We start from the raw sequence: 15,729 nt of genomic DNA on the forward strand, positions 1-15,729 counted from the left end.
TGCCAGGGAGCAGGGGCAGAGGGAGAAGCAGCTAGAGAGGGAGCACCCTGATGCAGAGACTCGGAGGGGCAGCCGCCGGCTCAACCTGTCATGGCCACGGCCAGGGTCTGCAACGGTGGGTCCACCACGCCCTGCTCACAGGCCTCTGCGGCAGCCCTGCTGGCCCCCGGCATTGACCACGGGCAGCCAGTCACCCAGGACTCAAAGCCACATGTGGGCCAGGCCTGAGTGAGACCCACACCCCTCCAGACTAGCCGCTCCCTGGCTGTGCCCCCCTGCTGGGCCCCGGGAACCTGCCTTTCCCAGGGTCTGCCCTCCAGGGTGGCTGGTGACGATGCCACGTCCAACCCCACTTGCCCTCACCGTCCCCTCAGCCTCTCCCTCCTCTCAGCAGGACGAGGGCCCAGCACCTCCCTGGGTGGGCGGCTGAGGACGGAGGCTGGGGCAGGTGCCGCTCACCTGGCAGGAGCGGAACTGGCTGACGAGCAGTGTGCACCGCTGCGGGTCCTTCCGCCCGTCCAGGCTGTCCAGCTCCGCGGCCACCTGGTTCAGCTCCTCGTCCGCATAGTAGAACTGGGCCAGCAGTTGGGGGTCTGACCGCTGCGGAGGAGAGAGCACAGGTGTGAGCCAGTGGGCACCCCAAAGGGGCCGGCTCCTGAGTTGTTCCTCTCCATGTCAGAGCCGGGACTATGTCCACTCCTCAGGCATCGGGGCCCAGAACAGCGTCTCCGTGGGGCCATCCACAAACGGGGAGGGCGTGGGGCCAGTGCTGCAGGACAGCGGAGCTTCGGTGCTCGCCACCTCCGTCCCCACCCCAACCTGACATCCAGGCAGCCAGGCCGTCGGGACACCTTGGGGTTGAGACGGGTGACCGGCAGCCGCGCCCTCTGCACGTCTGGTGCCCACGAGGCACGTGCTCCTGTTCTGGCCCACGCAGGGCTGGGGCTCCTGCCCTACCACACTCTGCTGCCCAGGAGTGCGGGCAGCGTGACCGGTCGGCAGCGGGACTGGCCACAGCTCCTGCCGTGCCCCTCCCGCCCCTGCTCCCTCTCGGGACTGGGGAACTGCCCTCCACAGCCCTCCGGTGCTGAGCTGGGTCCTGGGCACGTCACGTTCCCGGGTCCCCTCTCCTGGTCTTCACGCCCTGGCCAGGGAATCCCAAGGTGACCACTCCTCTGGACACGAGGAGTCTGACTGACCGGGCTTGATGGCAAGGCATTGGGGGCCAGGGCTCAGAAGCAGCTCACTCAGGAGGATACACACGGACAGCCATGAACGTCCCCTACCCCCCCCCCCCGGAGAAGGGCTGTTCCCCAGCTGACAGGGGAGCCGAGCCCCAGAGTCTAAATGTCCAAGACCCCTCAGTGCCACCTGACACTCAGCATCTGGGCAGAGGAAGGGCCTTTCCTGTGAGCCGGGCACCTGCTTGGTGACAAGGACAAGGGCAGCGGAGATCTGCTGTCCCCAATGCCCCATGTGCCCTGAGGGAGAGCTGGCAGGTGCCACCACGCCTGGGGCTCCGTGGCTCAGGGCCAGACCCACACGCCATGGGGCCAGTCTGCAGGGAGCCCAGTGTCCAGGCAGTATGCCCAGCCCCCACGGAGCTGGTTTCCCTGCAGACCCCCATGCTGTCCGAAAGGCACAAGCAGCCATTTCCAGGGTGTGTCTGGAGGCAGCAAGGGCCCTGCGCAGCGGGCAGAGGAGGCGGGTGGCCGAGAGTGAGCGGGCTTGTGCTCGACACAAGTGCCTGGATGTCCCCAAGTCCAAATCCTGGCTCAGCACCTATTTGTTGCTGGCTTAGCAAGTCACTTAACCCATGCTTCAGTTTACCCTTTTGCAAGGAGGGCTGGGGGCTCAGGAGCCCCTGGCAGTGCTCCAAGCGACGCTCAGTAGACCGCCCGCACCTGGTGCCAGCCTCCTGGTGACTAGAAATGGCAGCGGAATACGCCTCAGGGCCGCAGTGCAGGGTCCCCAGAACAGCGCCCACCCCATACCCTGTGGCCGAGCCACAGTGTCCCAGGAGACACAGCCTGGGCCGGCGACCCCTCACGGGACCGGTCCCAGGGTCTCCTACTGACCAGCAAGAGAGCCCCAGATCGGGGACACGTGGGGGTCACTCCAGGGTGGAGGCGCGTGGACCTGTCGGGCTTACAGCGCACACCGTCCGGCCAGAACCCTGGACCTCAGGCCCGAGGGGGGCACCCAAGGAGGGTGTGGGGCAGGGGTGGGCCCAGGGTTCAGGATGAGGGCACTAGAGTTCAGGGGCGGGGGGCGCACTGGGTGGGGAGGCTCACGGCCAGGCTCATGTCCACATGAGCTGGAAGTGCTGGCTTTCGGGGCAGCGGAGGGGAGAGACTCGGAGGTGGAGAACTCGGGGTCTGCACTTCTGGCTGGGCGGGAGTGGGTCACGGGGGGCTTGGTGGTTCCCGAGGAGCCTGGGGACGGGCAGACTGTGGCCAGTGAGGGCGGTGAGGCCAGACTCAGGCACGCTCTGGACCACTCACCGCCAGCCCTGGCCTGGGAAGCGCCCTCAGGGTGCCTCCTGCCCCTGGCCCTCCTCTGCAGAGGGGGGCCCCCAGCAAGTGGCTGGGCTCCGATGAGGGCTAAGCGGAGAGCCTGGACCGCACCCCGAGTCCGCTCTGGAAGGAAAGTGGGACACCTCTTTTCTCCTGCGGTCCAGACGCTGGTGAGGAGGAAACAGGCTGGGTGCTCCCTCCACTCCCCAGGTGGCAGGTTTGGGGGGCCAGGGGCTCCTTCTGGCAGCAACAGGTACGCCCCTCAGCAGGTCAGACAGATGTAAAAGCCCCGGGACCGCACTCGGGAGCCACTGAGCAGACGCCACACACCCGGCCGCAGCACCCCCAAAGGTGCCCGCGGCCCTGCCTGCCTCAGCCCAGCAGGGGCCCTGGGCTGCCTGTGAACACCCCAACAAAGGGCTGCCCACCCCACCCGCCCCCTGGGTCCATTTACTCCAGAATCTTAGCCTCATCGAAGAGGCTCCCGGAGTTTCCGAGACGCAGCTCTGAACCTCATGAGTTTTCGATCCTTGCGTCGCCCCGGCCAGCGGAGCCCGCGCCACGGGCTTTCCCCTTCCGATCGCCGTTACCCAGAGAAGCCGCGGGCTCCGGCGCCGGCACACACACCCCCGCGCACCCGCCCTCCGCCCAGCCCTCTGCCGTGGCCTTGGTCACGGCGGCCGAAGCGGCTCCCTCACAGCCGCTGGGGGAGGCCGGGGGAGGCCCTAGGCTTCGCCTTGGGAGGACGTGTGTGCTGGGTCATAAAGCGGCTCCTCCAGGCCCTCAGGGAAGGGCGGGGGCAGGCTGCAGGGGCACGGGGAGGACGTGGGGCGGCCGCCGGCACCTGGCTGGGCCTTGGGAGAGCGGCTTTCCAGGGGATCGAACCGGCGCTGCAGAGGCTGCGGGCAGCTTCACAACCCAGTGCTCAACCGCTGCGCCACCGGGGAGGCCCGGTGCACCTTATTTTTAAGGCTGGCCATTCAATGGTAATCTCGTTGGGGCCAGCAACGCTGTGCCCCACTGCTGGCAGCGCGGGACACTTCGGGGCACCCTCCTGCACCCCCATCCCCAGCCAGAATCCTGGGCGGCGCTGACCAGCTGACTGCTGCCCAGAAACCACCGGGAGGCGGGCGCCATCTCCTCGGCTTCTAGGACGGCGCAAATGTGCTTCTGGGAAGCGGACATTTAAATGGCTTGTTTATGAGCGGCTCCAGCGCTCCGCAGAGGACTCGAGGGCACTCAGGGGGATGACAGGAACCGAGCTGGCAGCTTCGCCAGAGGAGCCGCTGAGGGCCCAGGCAGGGGTCTGGCTCTGGGCCCAGCACACAGCTGCAGGTGCTTCTGGCGGCCGCCCTGACCCTCTCCGTGGCCGCGGTGGCCCCGCTCCTGAGCGGCCCCTGGGCTGGGCACCCAGGCTGGCTCGTGGCCTCTCCACCAGGGCCAGTGAAGGCACAGGGCGTCCCTCCCAGCATATCCTCGGCTCCCTGTCCTGCCACCGGCCAGGAATCTCCTGGCTCCTGGGCCCTCCATGCACCCTCCTCCATGAGAGCCGTTCCTAGGGCCTCAGCCCCCTGTTGAGCTGGGGAAGCCGCAGCAATTCCAGCCCTAGAGCCAGGTTTGTCCCTGTCTCAGTGACACCCCAGCCCCAGCAATTCGGGCTCTGGGTGTGTGTGCGCGCGTGTGTGTATGTGTGCGCGCACACCACAGGCTGCACTTCGCCTGGTGGGCGTCTCCCCATCGCCTCTCCTCTGCCCCGGGGGACTCATCTGGCGGACAGAAAACAGGCACAGAGACCACATCGTGGGTCAAGGTCACCAAGCGGTCAAAGGGAGAGGTCAAGGGCACAGGGCAAGAGGGCAGCTGTGGGTGGGGGCACTCGCAGCCTGGAGCAGCCCAGAGCGCGAGCCTGTGGACTTGCCTCTGGTGGTACAGCAGCTCCCACGCACTTAGAAAGCAGGAAGGGATGCAGGAGCGGGTGAGTGGAGGCAGGCCCTTGGGGTGGGGTCTCCTGGGGGGGGGGGCACAACCTTGTGCAGGAATCTTTTGCTTTAAAATGGCTCCTTTTGGGGGGCTCCCCGGTGGCGCAAGGGGTTAAGCACCACACTATGAAGCAATCCGTAAGCCTCTGCTGCACGAGTTTGATCCCCGGCCGGCCAGGGAGCTACCCACAGGGCACAGCAGACCTCTCCTGTCTCCCTGCTGCTCCCCTCAGCAGTAGACCCACCTGTTCTGCTCCCCACTCTGTCTCTGGCAAATCCTCTCACCCTCCCGTGCTTCTGACTGTACCAGTGCTTGTATAAATAAATAAATAAATCTTAAAAAAAAAAGTAAACAAATAAAAAAATAAAATGGTTCCTTTTGGGCCTCCCCGGCGGCACAGCAGGTTGAGCGCAGCACTGTGAAGCTGTCCACAGCCTCTCAAGTGCGGGCTCAATTCCCAGTTGGCCAGGGAGCTGCCCACGTGGCACAGCAGACCTCTCCTGTCTCCCCGCTGCTCCCCTCAGCAGTGTATTTCGTCAGTCTGCCTGTTCTGCTCCCCGCTCTGTCTCTGGTGGATCCTCTCACCCTCCTGCGCCTCTGACTGTCCCCCAGTTCTTGTATAAAAATAAATAAATCTTTAAAAAAAAATGGTTTCGTTTGTGGGCCTGCTACTCTCAAGCAGCCTGTTCGACCACCAGAAAGGGATGCCCTGGGGGGACCGCGGCTCCTGGGCCCCCCCACCCCTGCACACCCACCCCATGCTGGGGGAGTCCAGCCCACAAGCACACCCAGGGCCCTCCCCGCCGGTTGAGACCCCAGCGCCCGAGGACTGGCCGGGTCTACAGCGCAGAGCCTCCAGGGATGTCGCCCTCCCTCCAGGCCCGCAGATGCCCAGGGCCCAGCTTCCAGCAAGACGCTGTGACCACCCAGGCCCAGACCTCAACGGATACCACAGCCAGCGTCCCCTGGGCCCGTCACACCTGCACGGGGACGTCCGGGTGCCGAGTGTCAGGGAACCAGCCCTGCAGTTCCAGGAACAGGCCTGGCCCCTCCGCAGCCCCAGCGGGCTCTCTCGCTCCTGTTTTCAAGGCAGCACATGTGAAAAGCTCCCCAGGAGGACGAGGGGCCGTGTCCTCTCCACCAGGGACATCCTGTCACTTGGGCCACTGTGTCACGTGCCCAGGGACACCTCCCAGCTCTTCACACTCACAGGCAGGCTGTGGGAGGCAGGCCCCACCCCCAGGTCGGGCCCGTCCCAGCCCCCGCAGGCCCACGCTGGCCTGCATCTGCCTCCACCTGCCCCTGCCTGCCTCCGCCTGCCTACATCTGTCTACATCTGTCCACACCTGCCCCCACCCACCCCCACCTGCTCATGCCTGCCCCCGCCTGCCTGCCCCTGCCCACCCCACCTGTCCTACACCCGCCTACATCAGCCTACGCCTGCCCCACCCGCCCCCACACAGGCCCACACCGGCCCCGGCCTGCCCCCACCTGCCCCCGCCTGCCTACATCTGCCCACACATGCCCCCACCTGCCCCACACCCACCTACATCCGCCTACGCCTGCCCCGGCCAGCCCCTGCCCACCCCACCCACCCTCACACCAGCCTACACCCACCCCCGCCTGTCCCCACCTGCCCATGCTTGCCTGCCTGCCCTCCCTGCCAGCCACTCAGTGGCACCCTGCAGGAAGCTGCTCTCCCAGGACACTGCTGGCAACGCTAACTGAAAGCTCTTGACTGGGAATGTTCTGGAAGGAGGCAGGCCACGGCCACACATGCCTGCAGGCAGCTACGTCTCCAAGAGCAGGGACCGCACAGCAGCCGCCTGCCTCGTGCGTTGGGAGCCGGCCCCCCAGCCTCCCGGGGCTCCCGCCGCCCTCCTGGCTGCCCCTCCGCGGCTGCAGGCGCCATATGTCCTGAGCTGTATTTTTGGCTGTTTGTGACTTACGGGAGGATGTCACGCGTGTGTGTTATTTTGAGACTGGCTTTCACACCGTCACATGCTGGTGCTCTGCCCTTCGCCGGCGGACTGTGCCACGGAGCCTCATGGGGGGCCGGCAAAAGCATCCAGGCCCACAGGGCTTGGCCCCACAGGCCCCTGGTGCCCAGGGGGTCCCGGGTGGCTCCCATCCGGCCCCACGCCCCGGGGGCAGAGTTGGCCTCCCACAGCCGGCCGCTGCAACAGATGGCCACAAACTTAGCAGCTTAAAACAAAATGCATCATTTCACAGTTCTGGGGGGCAGAACGGAGTAAGGCTCACTGGGCTGGATCACGGGGTGCAGGCCATCCCTGGAGGCCCTGGGAGGACCCTCCTGGCCCTTCCAGCTTGGAGAGGCACTGACCCTGGAGTCCTGGCCACTGCGTCACAGGCCTTGTTCTGGGACCTTCAGAACCAGCGCCTCCCCTCCCTCTCCACAACCAAAGGCTCCCACGGGTCCACTGGGGCCACCCAACGTCCCTGGCCTCCGGCTCTCCTGCAGCCCCACACGCCCTGGCTCCGGGCTCAGGCTGGGCCCCTCTGAGTGCCAGTGGACAGGAGGCAGGCTGGGGCCCAGAACGCGTGATGCTGCCAGCTGAGTGCTGCGGTGGGGGTCACGCCCAGGGGTCCTGGTGGTTGTGTCCACTTCACGAGAGGGCTGAGCCGGGAGAAGGCCGCGGGTCAGAGAAGGCAGACTCAGCCCAGGGGGCGGCCTGTGGTGTCAGCGCAGCCCCAGAAGGCGCCCCCACCAGACAGTTGGGCTCCGTGCAGCCTGGTGGGCGGGCATCCCCTCCACCTTGGGGCTGCCAGACTGTCCCAGATGTCCCCAAGTGTCCCCGAGGACAGCCTGGCCCAGAGAACCGTGGGTAGGTGGAAGCTGGTGTCTCTCACAAGGTAGGGATTAGGAAGCCCAATGAGGAGCTGTCCCAAGGGGCCCGGTGCGGCCTGAGGCAGGCAGAGTCCAGGAGTCTGGGGGAGGGCGAGGGCCAGCGCGTGGGGGTGACTTGGGTTCCCAGAAGCTCCAAGTGACCTGTGCCCACAGGCCGGGGGAAGCGCGCCAGGCTGGGGGCACCGGCTGAGGCGATGGCCCCCGGGGCAGACACCTGAGGGCGGAGCCGGCAGGGTTTCCGTAATGTCAGTTACAGGCCCGGAAGCGGCGGGGAACAGAGGGCTCATTTCTGAGGTTTTTGGTTTCCAGGTAGTTCACATGCAGTGTGAGAAGCAGCACTGGGCCTCCCTGGGGGCTTGGGGGTCAGTCTCAGGCCATCACCACTGCAACCCAAGTCCGGTCCAGCCAGGGAGCTGACCACACGGCGCAGCAGACCCTCCAGCCTCCCCGCTGCAGTGAGCACAGCGGGGCCTCGTGTGCCTTGTGGCGGCCACACCTGCAAACCTGCAGAGCAGGACTGGACACCTGGAGCGGCCGCCACCTCCGTCCTGGAGGGGCCTGCCAGGGGCGGCAGCTGCATGGCACAGGGACCTCCCGTTCCCCTCGCTAGAAAGCGTTTTGTGCTCAGGGCAGGATGCATGCGGCAGAGCCGCCAGCACAGCCACCTCGGGGTGCCGCTCAGGGCCCCACACACGCGGTCTCCATGCCTCATCAACGCCCCCGCTGCTCGCTGTGCCCCCTTTCCACGGAGGGCGGGAGTGGGGCCTCCCCCGCTGCAGGGCGCCTCTCTCCCAGCCTTCAGCCGCTCACCATGCGGAAGCCCGGCCGCGCTTCCCCAGACGCAAGCAGCCAAGGGGACGGTGGGAGCAGGAGGCGGGGGGTTGGGAGGGCAAGGCTGGCATGGGGGCGAGTCCTCGGTGAAAGACCCCGACTCCCAACACGGGGACATGGGCTTTTTTTAAAAAAAGATTTACTTTATTCACTTACGCATACAAGAGCTGGGGCGCAGGCCAGAGGTGCGGGGGTGGTGTAAGAGGACTCACCAGAGACAGAGCGGGGAGCAGAACAGGCAGATCGACTGAGATACACTGCCGAGGGGGGCAAAGGGGGAGACAGGAGAGGTCTGCTGCGCCCTGTAGGTGCTCCCTGGCCGGGGATGGAACCCGCGCTGCAGAGGCTGCCAACAGCTTCATGGTGCTGAGACTAACCCCTGGCCCCCCGGGGAGGCCCGAAATGTGGGTTTTTTAAGAGTCTTTAAAACCCGGGGTTCCAGCTTGCAGGCGACTTGTCAAGGCCCCGTTCTGTCTCCACAAAGCCCAGGGGCCCGGCCCCCAGTGTCTCCCTGTGGACCTCACCCCTGAGGCCCCTTGCTCAGCCGATGGTCCAGAGAGGTGGTTCCCACGGGGGTGGGGGGGTCGTCCCCTGCCATGCGGGCCCCTGGCTGCATCTGGGCCACCGCCACATGCCTCGCAGGCCTGACGGCCACCCTCAATAAATTCCGGGCTCCTGGGAGAGGAGCTGGCACCTGGAAGAGAGGCCGCAAGGGGCCCAGCACAGCCCAGCCCTGACCTGCTGCCTCCGGGCACCACGGCGCTGGCTCCTCTGCCCCCGCACACCCCGAGTCTGTGCGAGGCCAGGCCTCTGCGGCCTTGCTCTCTGGCCGGTTCACAGACCAGGGACTCAAGGTGGGGTCCAGGACTGGCGGGGGGCCACACGCCAGCAGAGACAGGTCAGCACACATCAGGCTGCTCCGGGCTCCGGTGTGCAGGGGAGCGGGAGGGCACAGCCACCTTGGGAGGCCGCCCAGGAGTCTGGGGACAAGTGCGGGATGCCCCGCTGGCCGGGCCAGGTGACCTCGGGCCAGCTGTACAGGTGGAAGCCAGGGGTCTCCACTTCCCCACCGTGAAGGAGCAGGCGGGGCACAGGCCCGGCAGGGTGGACAGAGGGCCGGCCCCTGTGGGGGGCAAAGGGATGTTTCTCAAGAGATTAAAAATCTCACTGAGGGCCAGGGCAGCGGGTGGGCAGGAAGAGGCGGTCGGCTTCCGGGGGGCCACGGCTTGGCCCCGATCACGGTGGTCGCTCCGACCCGCAGGGACCGGCGGGGAGTGAAGCCAGAAGGGGAACAAGACCCCGGCGACCCGCTCACCTGTGGGACGCGGGAAACAAAACAAAGGAGCAGACAAAAGTGACCCAGGAGAGCCAGGAGTCTGGAAGGGGGGGCCCAGGCCGGGCTGCGGGGGCTGGTGACGCATGTCCGGAGGCGCCAGCCCCCCACCCCCGCCACGCAGGCCCACGGGGCGTCTTCTCAGCAGCAGCCGCCCCTGGCTCTGGGCTCCCGGGGGCGAGAAGGCCGCTGCGCGGAGGGGTCCGGGCATGTCCCCGCCGCCTGTGCGGCAGCGCGAGGCAGAACTACCCGCGCCCCAGGTGAAGCAGCGGGGAGCAGAGGGCCCGCCCCACGCCGGACCTGCCCTCAGAAAGGGGGTTCTCATGGTGCCCCCACAGACCCAGAGGGCTGGACGCTCCTTCTCAAATGAGGCCTGGGACAGGCTGCCAAGGGGAGCAGGCAGACTGACCCCCAGGCCTGCAGGGCGGGGCCCCAGCTCAAGAGCCCACCCAACAAACGCCCCTGAGTCCCCGGGGCAGGCAGCGTCCACCCCAGCCAGGCTGAGGGAGCAGGGCCCCTAGGACCTGGCCCAGAGGAGCTCCGGGAGGAGGTGCTGGTCCCCAGCAGCCACCGGGCCCCAGAGGGCCCCTCCAGGCACACCCCCCCAGCAGAGGCAGCAGCAGGGCCAGTCGCCCCCACGCCCGGGTCCCTTCCCCTCCCACCCTAAAGCCCCCCCCAACCGCCTCTCTGGCGCCGGAGCCAGCTTCCATCCCCCACCTGCCGGGGCGGCCCCCGCATCTCCCTCTGGGCCTTTCCTTCCATCTGCCCCCTGCGCTGGCCCTGGGCGTGTCTGCGGCTGGGTCCCCGGGACTGCCCGGCTCTGCCCTGGCTGGGGGCCCCTCCCCACTGTGCTGGCCGGGCGACTGCTCCCATGGGCCCATCCGTGCCCCCGCTCGCTCCCTTCCACTTCCGGGCGGCGTCACCCTTGGGCGTCCGCGCTGGGGTTGCTCACTCTGCAGCTTCCGCAGAGTCACCCCATGAGTCTCACCCTAACCTCCAGGGCGGAGGTCAGCAGGCCCTGCCCCCTCCTCTCCACGGGGCCTCGGGGCCAGCGCTGCCCGGGTGACTGCCCGGGAGCGCGGCCGGCCTGGAGGCTGCTCTTCCGACCCCACTGCTTGTCGCCCGGCCCCCACACCCGCCCCGACTTTCCTCTCCCTTCCAGGGCACGTTCTGCAGCACTGGGAGCACTTGGGGGCGGATGCTTCTCCGCCTTCCCCTGAAACTGCCATCTGCCATTTGGGTTCCTGGCACTGGCGGACGGTGCCCGGCCCGCTTGGCCTCCCCTCCAGCCGGGAACAGCCCCTCCGGCCGCGGCTGTCCCGCCCGCCCGGGCTCACCGTCCTGCTGCAAATGGCCAGGCGCCCCTGGAGCAGCACTCACTGGACCTGAACCTGCTTGAGCTTGGGACCTTCTGGGCTGCGCCAAGCCAGCCCCCCTCTCTGCTCTCGGTCCCGGATGTCCAGCCGGAAGCACCTGGAACCTTCTCACCCATCCTCGGTGCCCAAACTTTCAGGTGAGGTTTATCTCCCTGAGTTGGGGAGCCAGAGGGGGGCTGCGCCCATAGCCCCACACGAGCTGGAAGGAACCCCCCTGCACAAAGGGAGCTCCACTTGAAGTGCCCCAACATCCCTGCCTCCACCCAGCACGAAAACAACGGGTCACGGAAGAGCTAAAGTCCTTCCAGGAGAAGGCCCAAACCCGCCGTTCGGCTCAGGGCGTAAATCACCACGACCTGAAGCGGCCCGCCCCGCCGCTGCTCCCCCTCTCCGCACGGCAAGGAAACCTCCTTATCCACAGTAAGGAAACCTGTCTGCCTCCTCCAAGCCCTCGAATCGAGCCACAGCCGGGCTCCTCTGCCAGGTGACGACGCGAGCACGAACGTGACTGGCCAGGCGGGGCCGGGAGAGCCGAGCTGGCCGGGTTTCTGCCGAGACCCTCAGTGCCTGGGCCCTCCAGGCCGCGCCCTGCCTCCCCCCCCCGGCCCGCCCCCGCGGTCTCCGAGCCCTCATTTGTCCATCTCGGAGCTCCGGGCCCAGTGGGCATCGCCGCACCCGCCGAGGGCGCTCAACCCAGCCCCCGGGCCGGCCTGCCGCACCGTCTGGGGAGGACTCTGGTTCCAGAGGCGTGGGGACCCTCTCCGGGGCCAGGGACCCTCAAAAGCTCAGGGCAGGTGGCCGTCGGGGTAACTAGGTGCCTGTCCAGCATGGGGCACACAAAAAGGGGGGAGGGGAAGATGCACCCCGAGACACTTTCTCCTCCCAAAGGACCTGGTGGAAGTGACTGGTTCCTGCATGGCCCTGGGGCTCCGCGGGGGGCAGTGCACATTGGCTGAGGACCCTCCATTCCCATCTGATGGGGTGTGTGTGTGTGTGTGGCTGAGACACGGGTGGGGGGCGGGGCAGAACCCCCAACCCAGCACAGAAGCCCCCGCTACCCAGCTGTGGCTCCGCGGCCACCCAGACACAGGAGCAGGCAGGAGGCCGAGGCTGGGGGCTGCAGGCCCTCGCGGCCCACGTCCACACAGCGCAGCCGCCGCACACTGGGGCGACCCGGAGGACCGGTGACCTCGAGTCAGGGCCCCTCTGCATTTCCACACAAGGGAGATGGCGGGGCCGGCGCATGGCACCCCAGCCACAAGGGTGTCCCAACATCACCCACTCTCAGCTCAGGTCCGGTGACCTTTCCTCCCTGGGACCTGAGGGGGGACGCAGCTTCCCCGCCCCGCCCCCGCCCCCCCCCCTTTACCCCACTGCCGGCCCCGCCTGCCGATGCCTGAGCAGACTCAATCAGGCCCTCGCTGCCCACAGCTCACCCATTTAACAGAAACCCTGCCCCACCTTCCCGCAAGCAGCCTCAGGCCTGCACAGGTCCGGCCGGGGAGGGGGCCGGGCACCGGCTTGGGAGCCCACAGTCCCTCCCGCCACCGCCAGATGCCGGGCAGCCTGGGAAGAGGGGCCCACAGGGCCACCCCGGAGCAGGGGGACGACTCACCCGCACCTGGCCGGGCTGCCAAGCGCTCCCGGGCTGGGGCCTGCCGGCCTGGGCCCCGGGGCAGCGCGTGGACTGAAGGCTGGCAGCCCTGACTCAGGGCTCGTCCTCGGGACCCCCTGGCCCACCCCCGGCCGGCCCGCGGGGAAGCATGCACGGCCCCTGGCCTGCTCTCTGGAAGCGGCCTTTGCAGCAGCCCCAAGAGGACCCGCGCGGCCGGAAGAGGAACTCAGTTCACTTCTAATCACAGTCTCCGCAGCGTCTGCAGGGGCGCGTCTACAAGCAGCGCTCCCCTCCCAGGAGGGATGATGAGGAAAGGCGGTTTGGGGTGCATCTCAGGGGGTGCGTGGCTGAGTGTGGGGCTTCCCCCCACACAGCAACCCTCAGCCACCTGGAGGCATCGCCTGGCCGCTGGCCAGGCTTCCTCGGAGACGGCAGACACGCACCCTGAGACAGGGGCAACCGGGTGGGCAAGGAGGGCGGGAGCTGCAGCGGGGCCGGGCTCCCCCAGGCCGACCTCCCCCGCGGCCAGCAGCGGTCAGCAAGGAGGGTGTGGCCCGTGAGGAACACACAGCTTGATCACCTGTTTTCAAATGAAGATGCCAGCTGTGCCAAAACGCTGCTCCTTTTTACCACCCAGTCTTCTCGGAAAGACTTTAGGTAAAAGCCTGAGGCCAGCAGAGCAGCCGGGGGACCCCCAGCTCCCGGGCCCACCGCCCAGACGTGCACGTCCTGAACACGGGCGCCAGGACAGTCTCGGGGCGACGGGACGTCACTCTAAGTCCAACCGCGGGCGGGACACGAGGGACGGGCGGGCTCGGCTGGGGAGTCGCCGGGGCCACGAGGGACGAGCGGGCTCGGCTGGGGAGTCGCCGGGGCCGCGACCGCGGTGGCGAAGGCCTCCAGAGGAGCGTCTGAAAGCATTTCCCAGCCTGCTTAGAACGACAGGATCGATGACTATTTTTGGTTTCAGATTATTTCCCCGCACAGTGGTGAACAAGACGCTCAGCGTTCAGCTTGAAAGCAAAGCAGGGACTAAACGAGGACTGCGCCTGGAACGGTACCACCTGCGCCTGGAACGGTACCGCCGTCTCTGCAGGGGGCAGGAAAAGCCCCTAGGGCAGGCCAGCGTCTCCCCGACACGTGCTCCCACGGGGAACATGCAGCGCGGCTGCTCCTCCAGGCCCAGATCCTTCCCCGGCCCGGCCTCGTGCACGTGTGCCAAATGTGCAAATGACACGGGAAGGGGAACATGGAACTCGATTCACACCCCAAAGCCAAAATCTGAGCCGGGGTTTGAAACATGAAAAGCACGCTCCGGCCCGCCGAGCAATCAGGATGTTTAACTCCAGAGACAGAGCTCCACGGGCACCCCAGCTCCGACCCACACCGGGTGCACTCGGCCAAAGCCAGGGGACAGGGCCAGGCCGGAGAGATGACCCCGGACGAGGGGACCGGCGCCACAGCGAGAACCGGAGGACAGACGGCCTTAGCCCCTCCTCTGAGCACCAGGATTGGCCGGTTCCCCTGCCCCGCCAGCCCCGGAGGCCAGCAGGAAGGGCAGCAATCTGCTGGAGAGGGGATGGGGCATGCATGCGCCCTCCGGGGAGCACAGCCTCCAGGCCGGCCACCCCTGCGGTAAAGGACTTTTCCCCACAGGGGAACGGGCGGGCGCCTGAAATCACCCTGCGGTTGACGAAACAGAACCTGCAGCCCCCCCTTCCCACAGCAGAGTGGTCGCGGCTGGGAAGCCTCTCCCGGCCCCCATTCCCGGTCGGCAGCCAGGAGCCCCAGAACCCGAAGGAGGTGTCTTGGGCCATCCCAGGATGTTGCTTGGCCCAGATAATCTCCCTGGTCCTGCCATTTTTACCGGAAAATAATGCTGCTGCCCACCCCAAAATGACCTTTAGACACGCGGGCTTGGGGACACGCCACACAAGGGGCAATCTCTGCAGGCCTGGTGCAGAGGTGGCCCGTGCCCTGGGCCCTGCGGAGGGGAGCGGCCGGGAGGCCCAAACCACACCCAGCCCCCGGCTCGGGCCCTGCCCAGCCCCCGCGCCCGCCGGAGGAAGGCCCCGGGGCAGGCCCGGCCGCTGAGTCCTCCCCAGGCGCAGAAGGCGACCCGAAGGCCAGGGCGCGCGGGCCCTGCTGGCCCCTGCTGGCCCCTGCGTGGTCCCGAGGCCTCCGGGCCGGGGCTCCGGGCCGGCCCGCAGAGGAGACTGGGGGAGCCCCAGCGCGCGGGCGCACCCCGCGGGGGAGGCCGCTGCGGCCGCAGCCAGAGGGCGTCGGCGGCGGGGGCCGGGCACGCCGCGGCGCGGGGGTCGGGGGCGCGGGCGCGGGGTCGCCGCGGGCACCCACCCGAGCCGCGCCCCGGCGCCGAGACCCGCGGCCCGCGCTCCCGGGCCGCTCCCGGCGGGCGCGTCCCGGACCCCGCGCTGGCCCCGCGGCCGCGGCCGGGCGGAGGGGACGCGGCGCCCGCAGTGCGACTGGCGCGGGGCGCGGGCCGGGGAGGGCCGCGCCGCGAGGGCGCCCCGGGGCCCGCGCGCGGGAGGACGCGAGCCGGGCCGGGCCGAGGCGGGCGGGGCGGGCAGGGCGGGCGCGGGGGGGCCCGAGGGCGCGTCCTCCCGGGGGCGCGGGCCGGCAGGCGCGGGGCCCGGAGCGCGCGGGGGCGGCGGGCGGGGCCGGGCCGGGCCGGGCCGGGCCGGGCGGGGCGGGGGCCGCTCACCTTGGGTTTGTACAGCCACTTGCGGAGCCTGTGCATCATCGCCGCGCCGGCCCGCGGGCCCCGCGCCCTCCCTCCGCCGCGCTGCGCCCGGGCCCGGCGGCGGCGCGGGGCGGCCGCGGGGGCCGGGGCGGGGGGCGCCGCCGGGCCGGGGCGCCGGGCGGCCGCGGCAGGTGCGCGGGGCCGGCGGCGCGGAGGGGCCCGCGCCGGCGCGCGCGGCGCACCGAGACCCGGCGGCGGACCGGGCGCACCGACGGGCGACGCAGGCACCGGGCGCGCGGCTCCCGCCGCTCGGGCCGCCCGCGCTCCGCCGGCCCCGCCGCCCGCGCCGCGCCTGCGCCTGCGCCGACGCCGCGGCCCCGCCCCCCGCGGCCCGTGGGCGGGGCCGGCCGGGAGGCGCCCAATCCCCGCGCGCGCCGCGCCCCGCCGGGCGCCCGGGCCGCGAAACTACAAGTCCCGAGGGGCATTGCGGGCAGCGGGGCCCTGGAGC

At 68.8% G+C, this 15,729-nt stretch overlaps 1 protein-coding gene across 2 annotated transcripts in view; it reads right to left on the minus strand.

Annotated features, from left to right (window-relative positions):
* ZFYVE28 (zinc finger FYVE-type containing 28) overlaps positions 1-15,281 on the minus strand; it is a gene marked incomplete at both ends in the record, with an annotated part of 36,533 nt that extends 21,252 nt beyond the window's left edge. For both annotated transcript variants that reach the window (XM_084259869.1, XM_084259868.1), the window contains 2 exons: positions 460-600; positions 15,243-15,281. In XM_084259869.1, the coding sequence (XP_084115995.1) occupies positions 460-600; positions 15,243-15,281 (180 nt within the window). The remainder of the gene's footprint in view (positions 1-459; positions 601-15,242) is intronic.
* Positions 15,282-15,729: the final 448 nt, after the last annotated feature.

The sequence above is a fragment of the Talpa europaea genome, assembly GCF_964194135.1.
Source record: "Talpa europaea genome assembly, contig: HAP1_SCAFFOLD_247, whole genome shotgun sequence".
Lineage (NCBI taxonomy): Eukaryota > Metazoa > Chordata > Mammalia > Eulipotyphla > Talpidae > Talpa > Talpa europaea.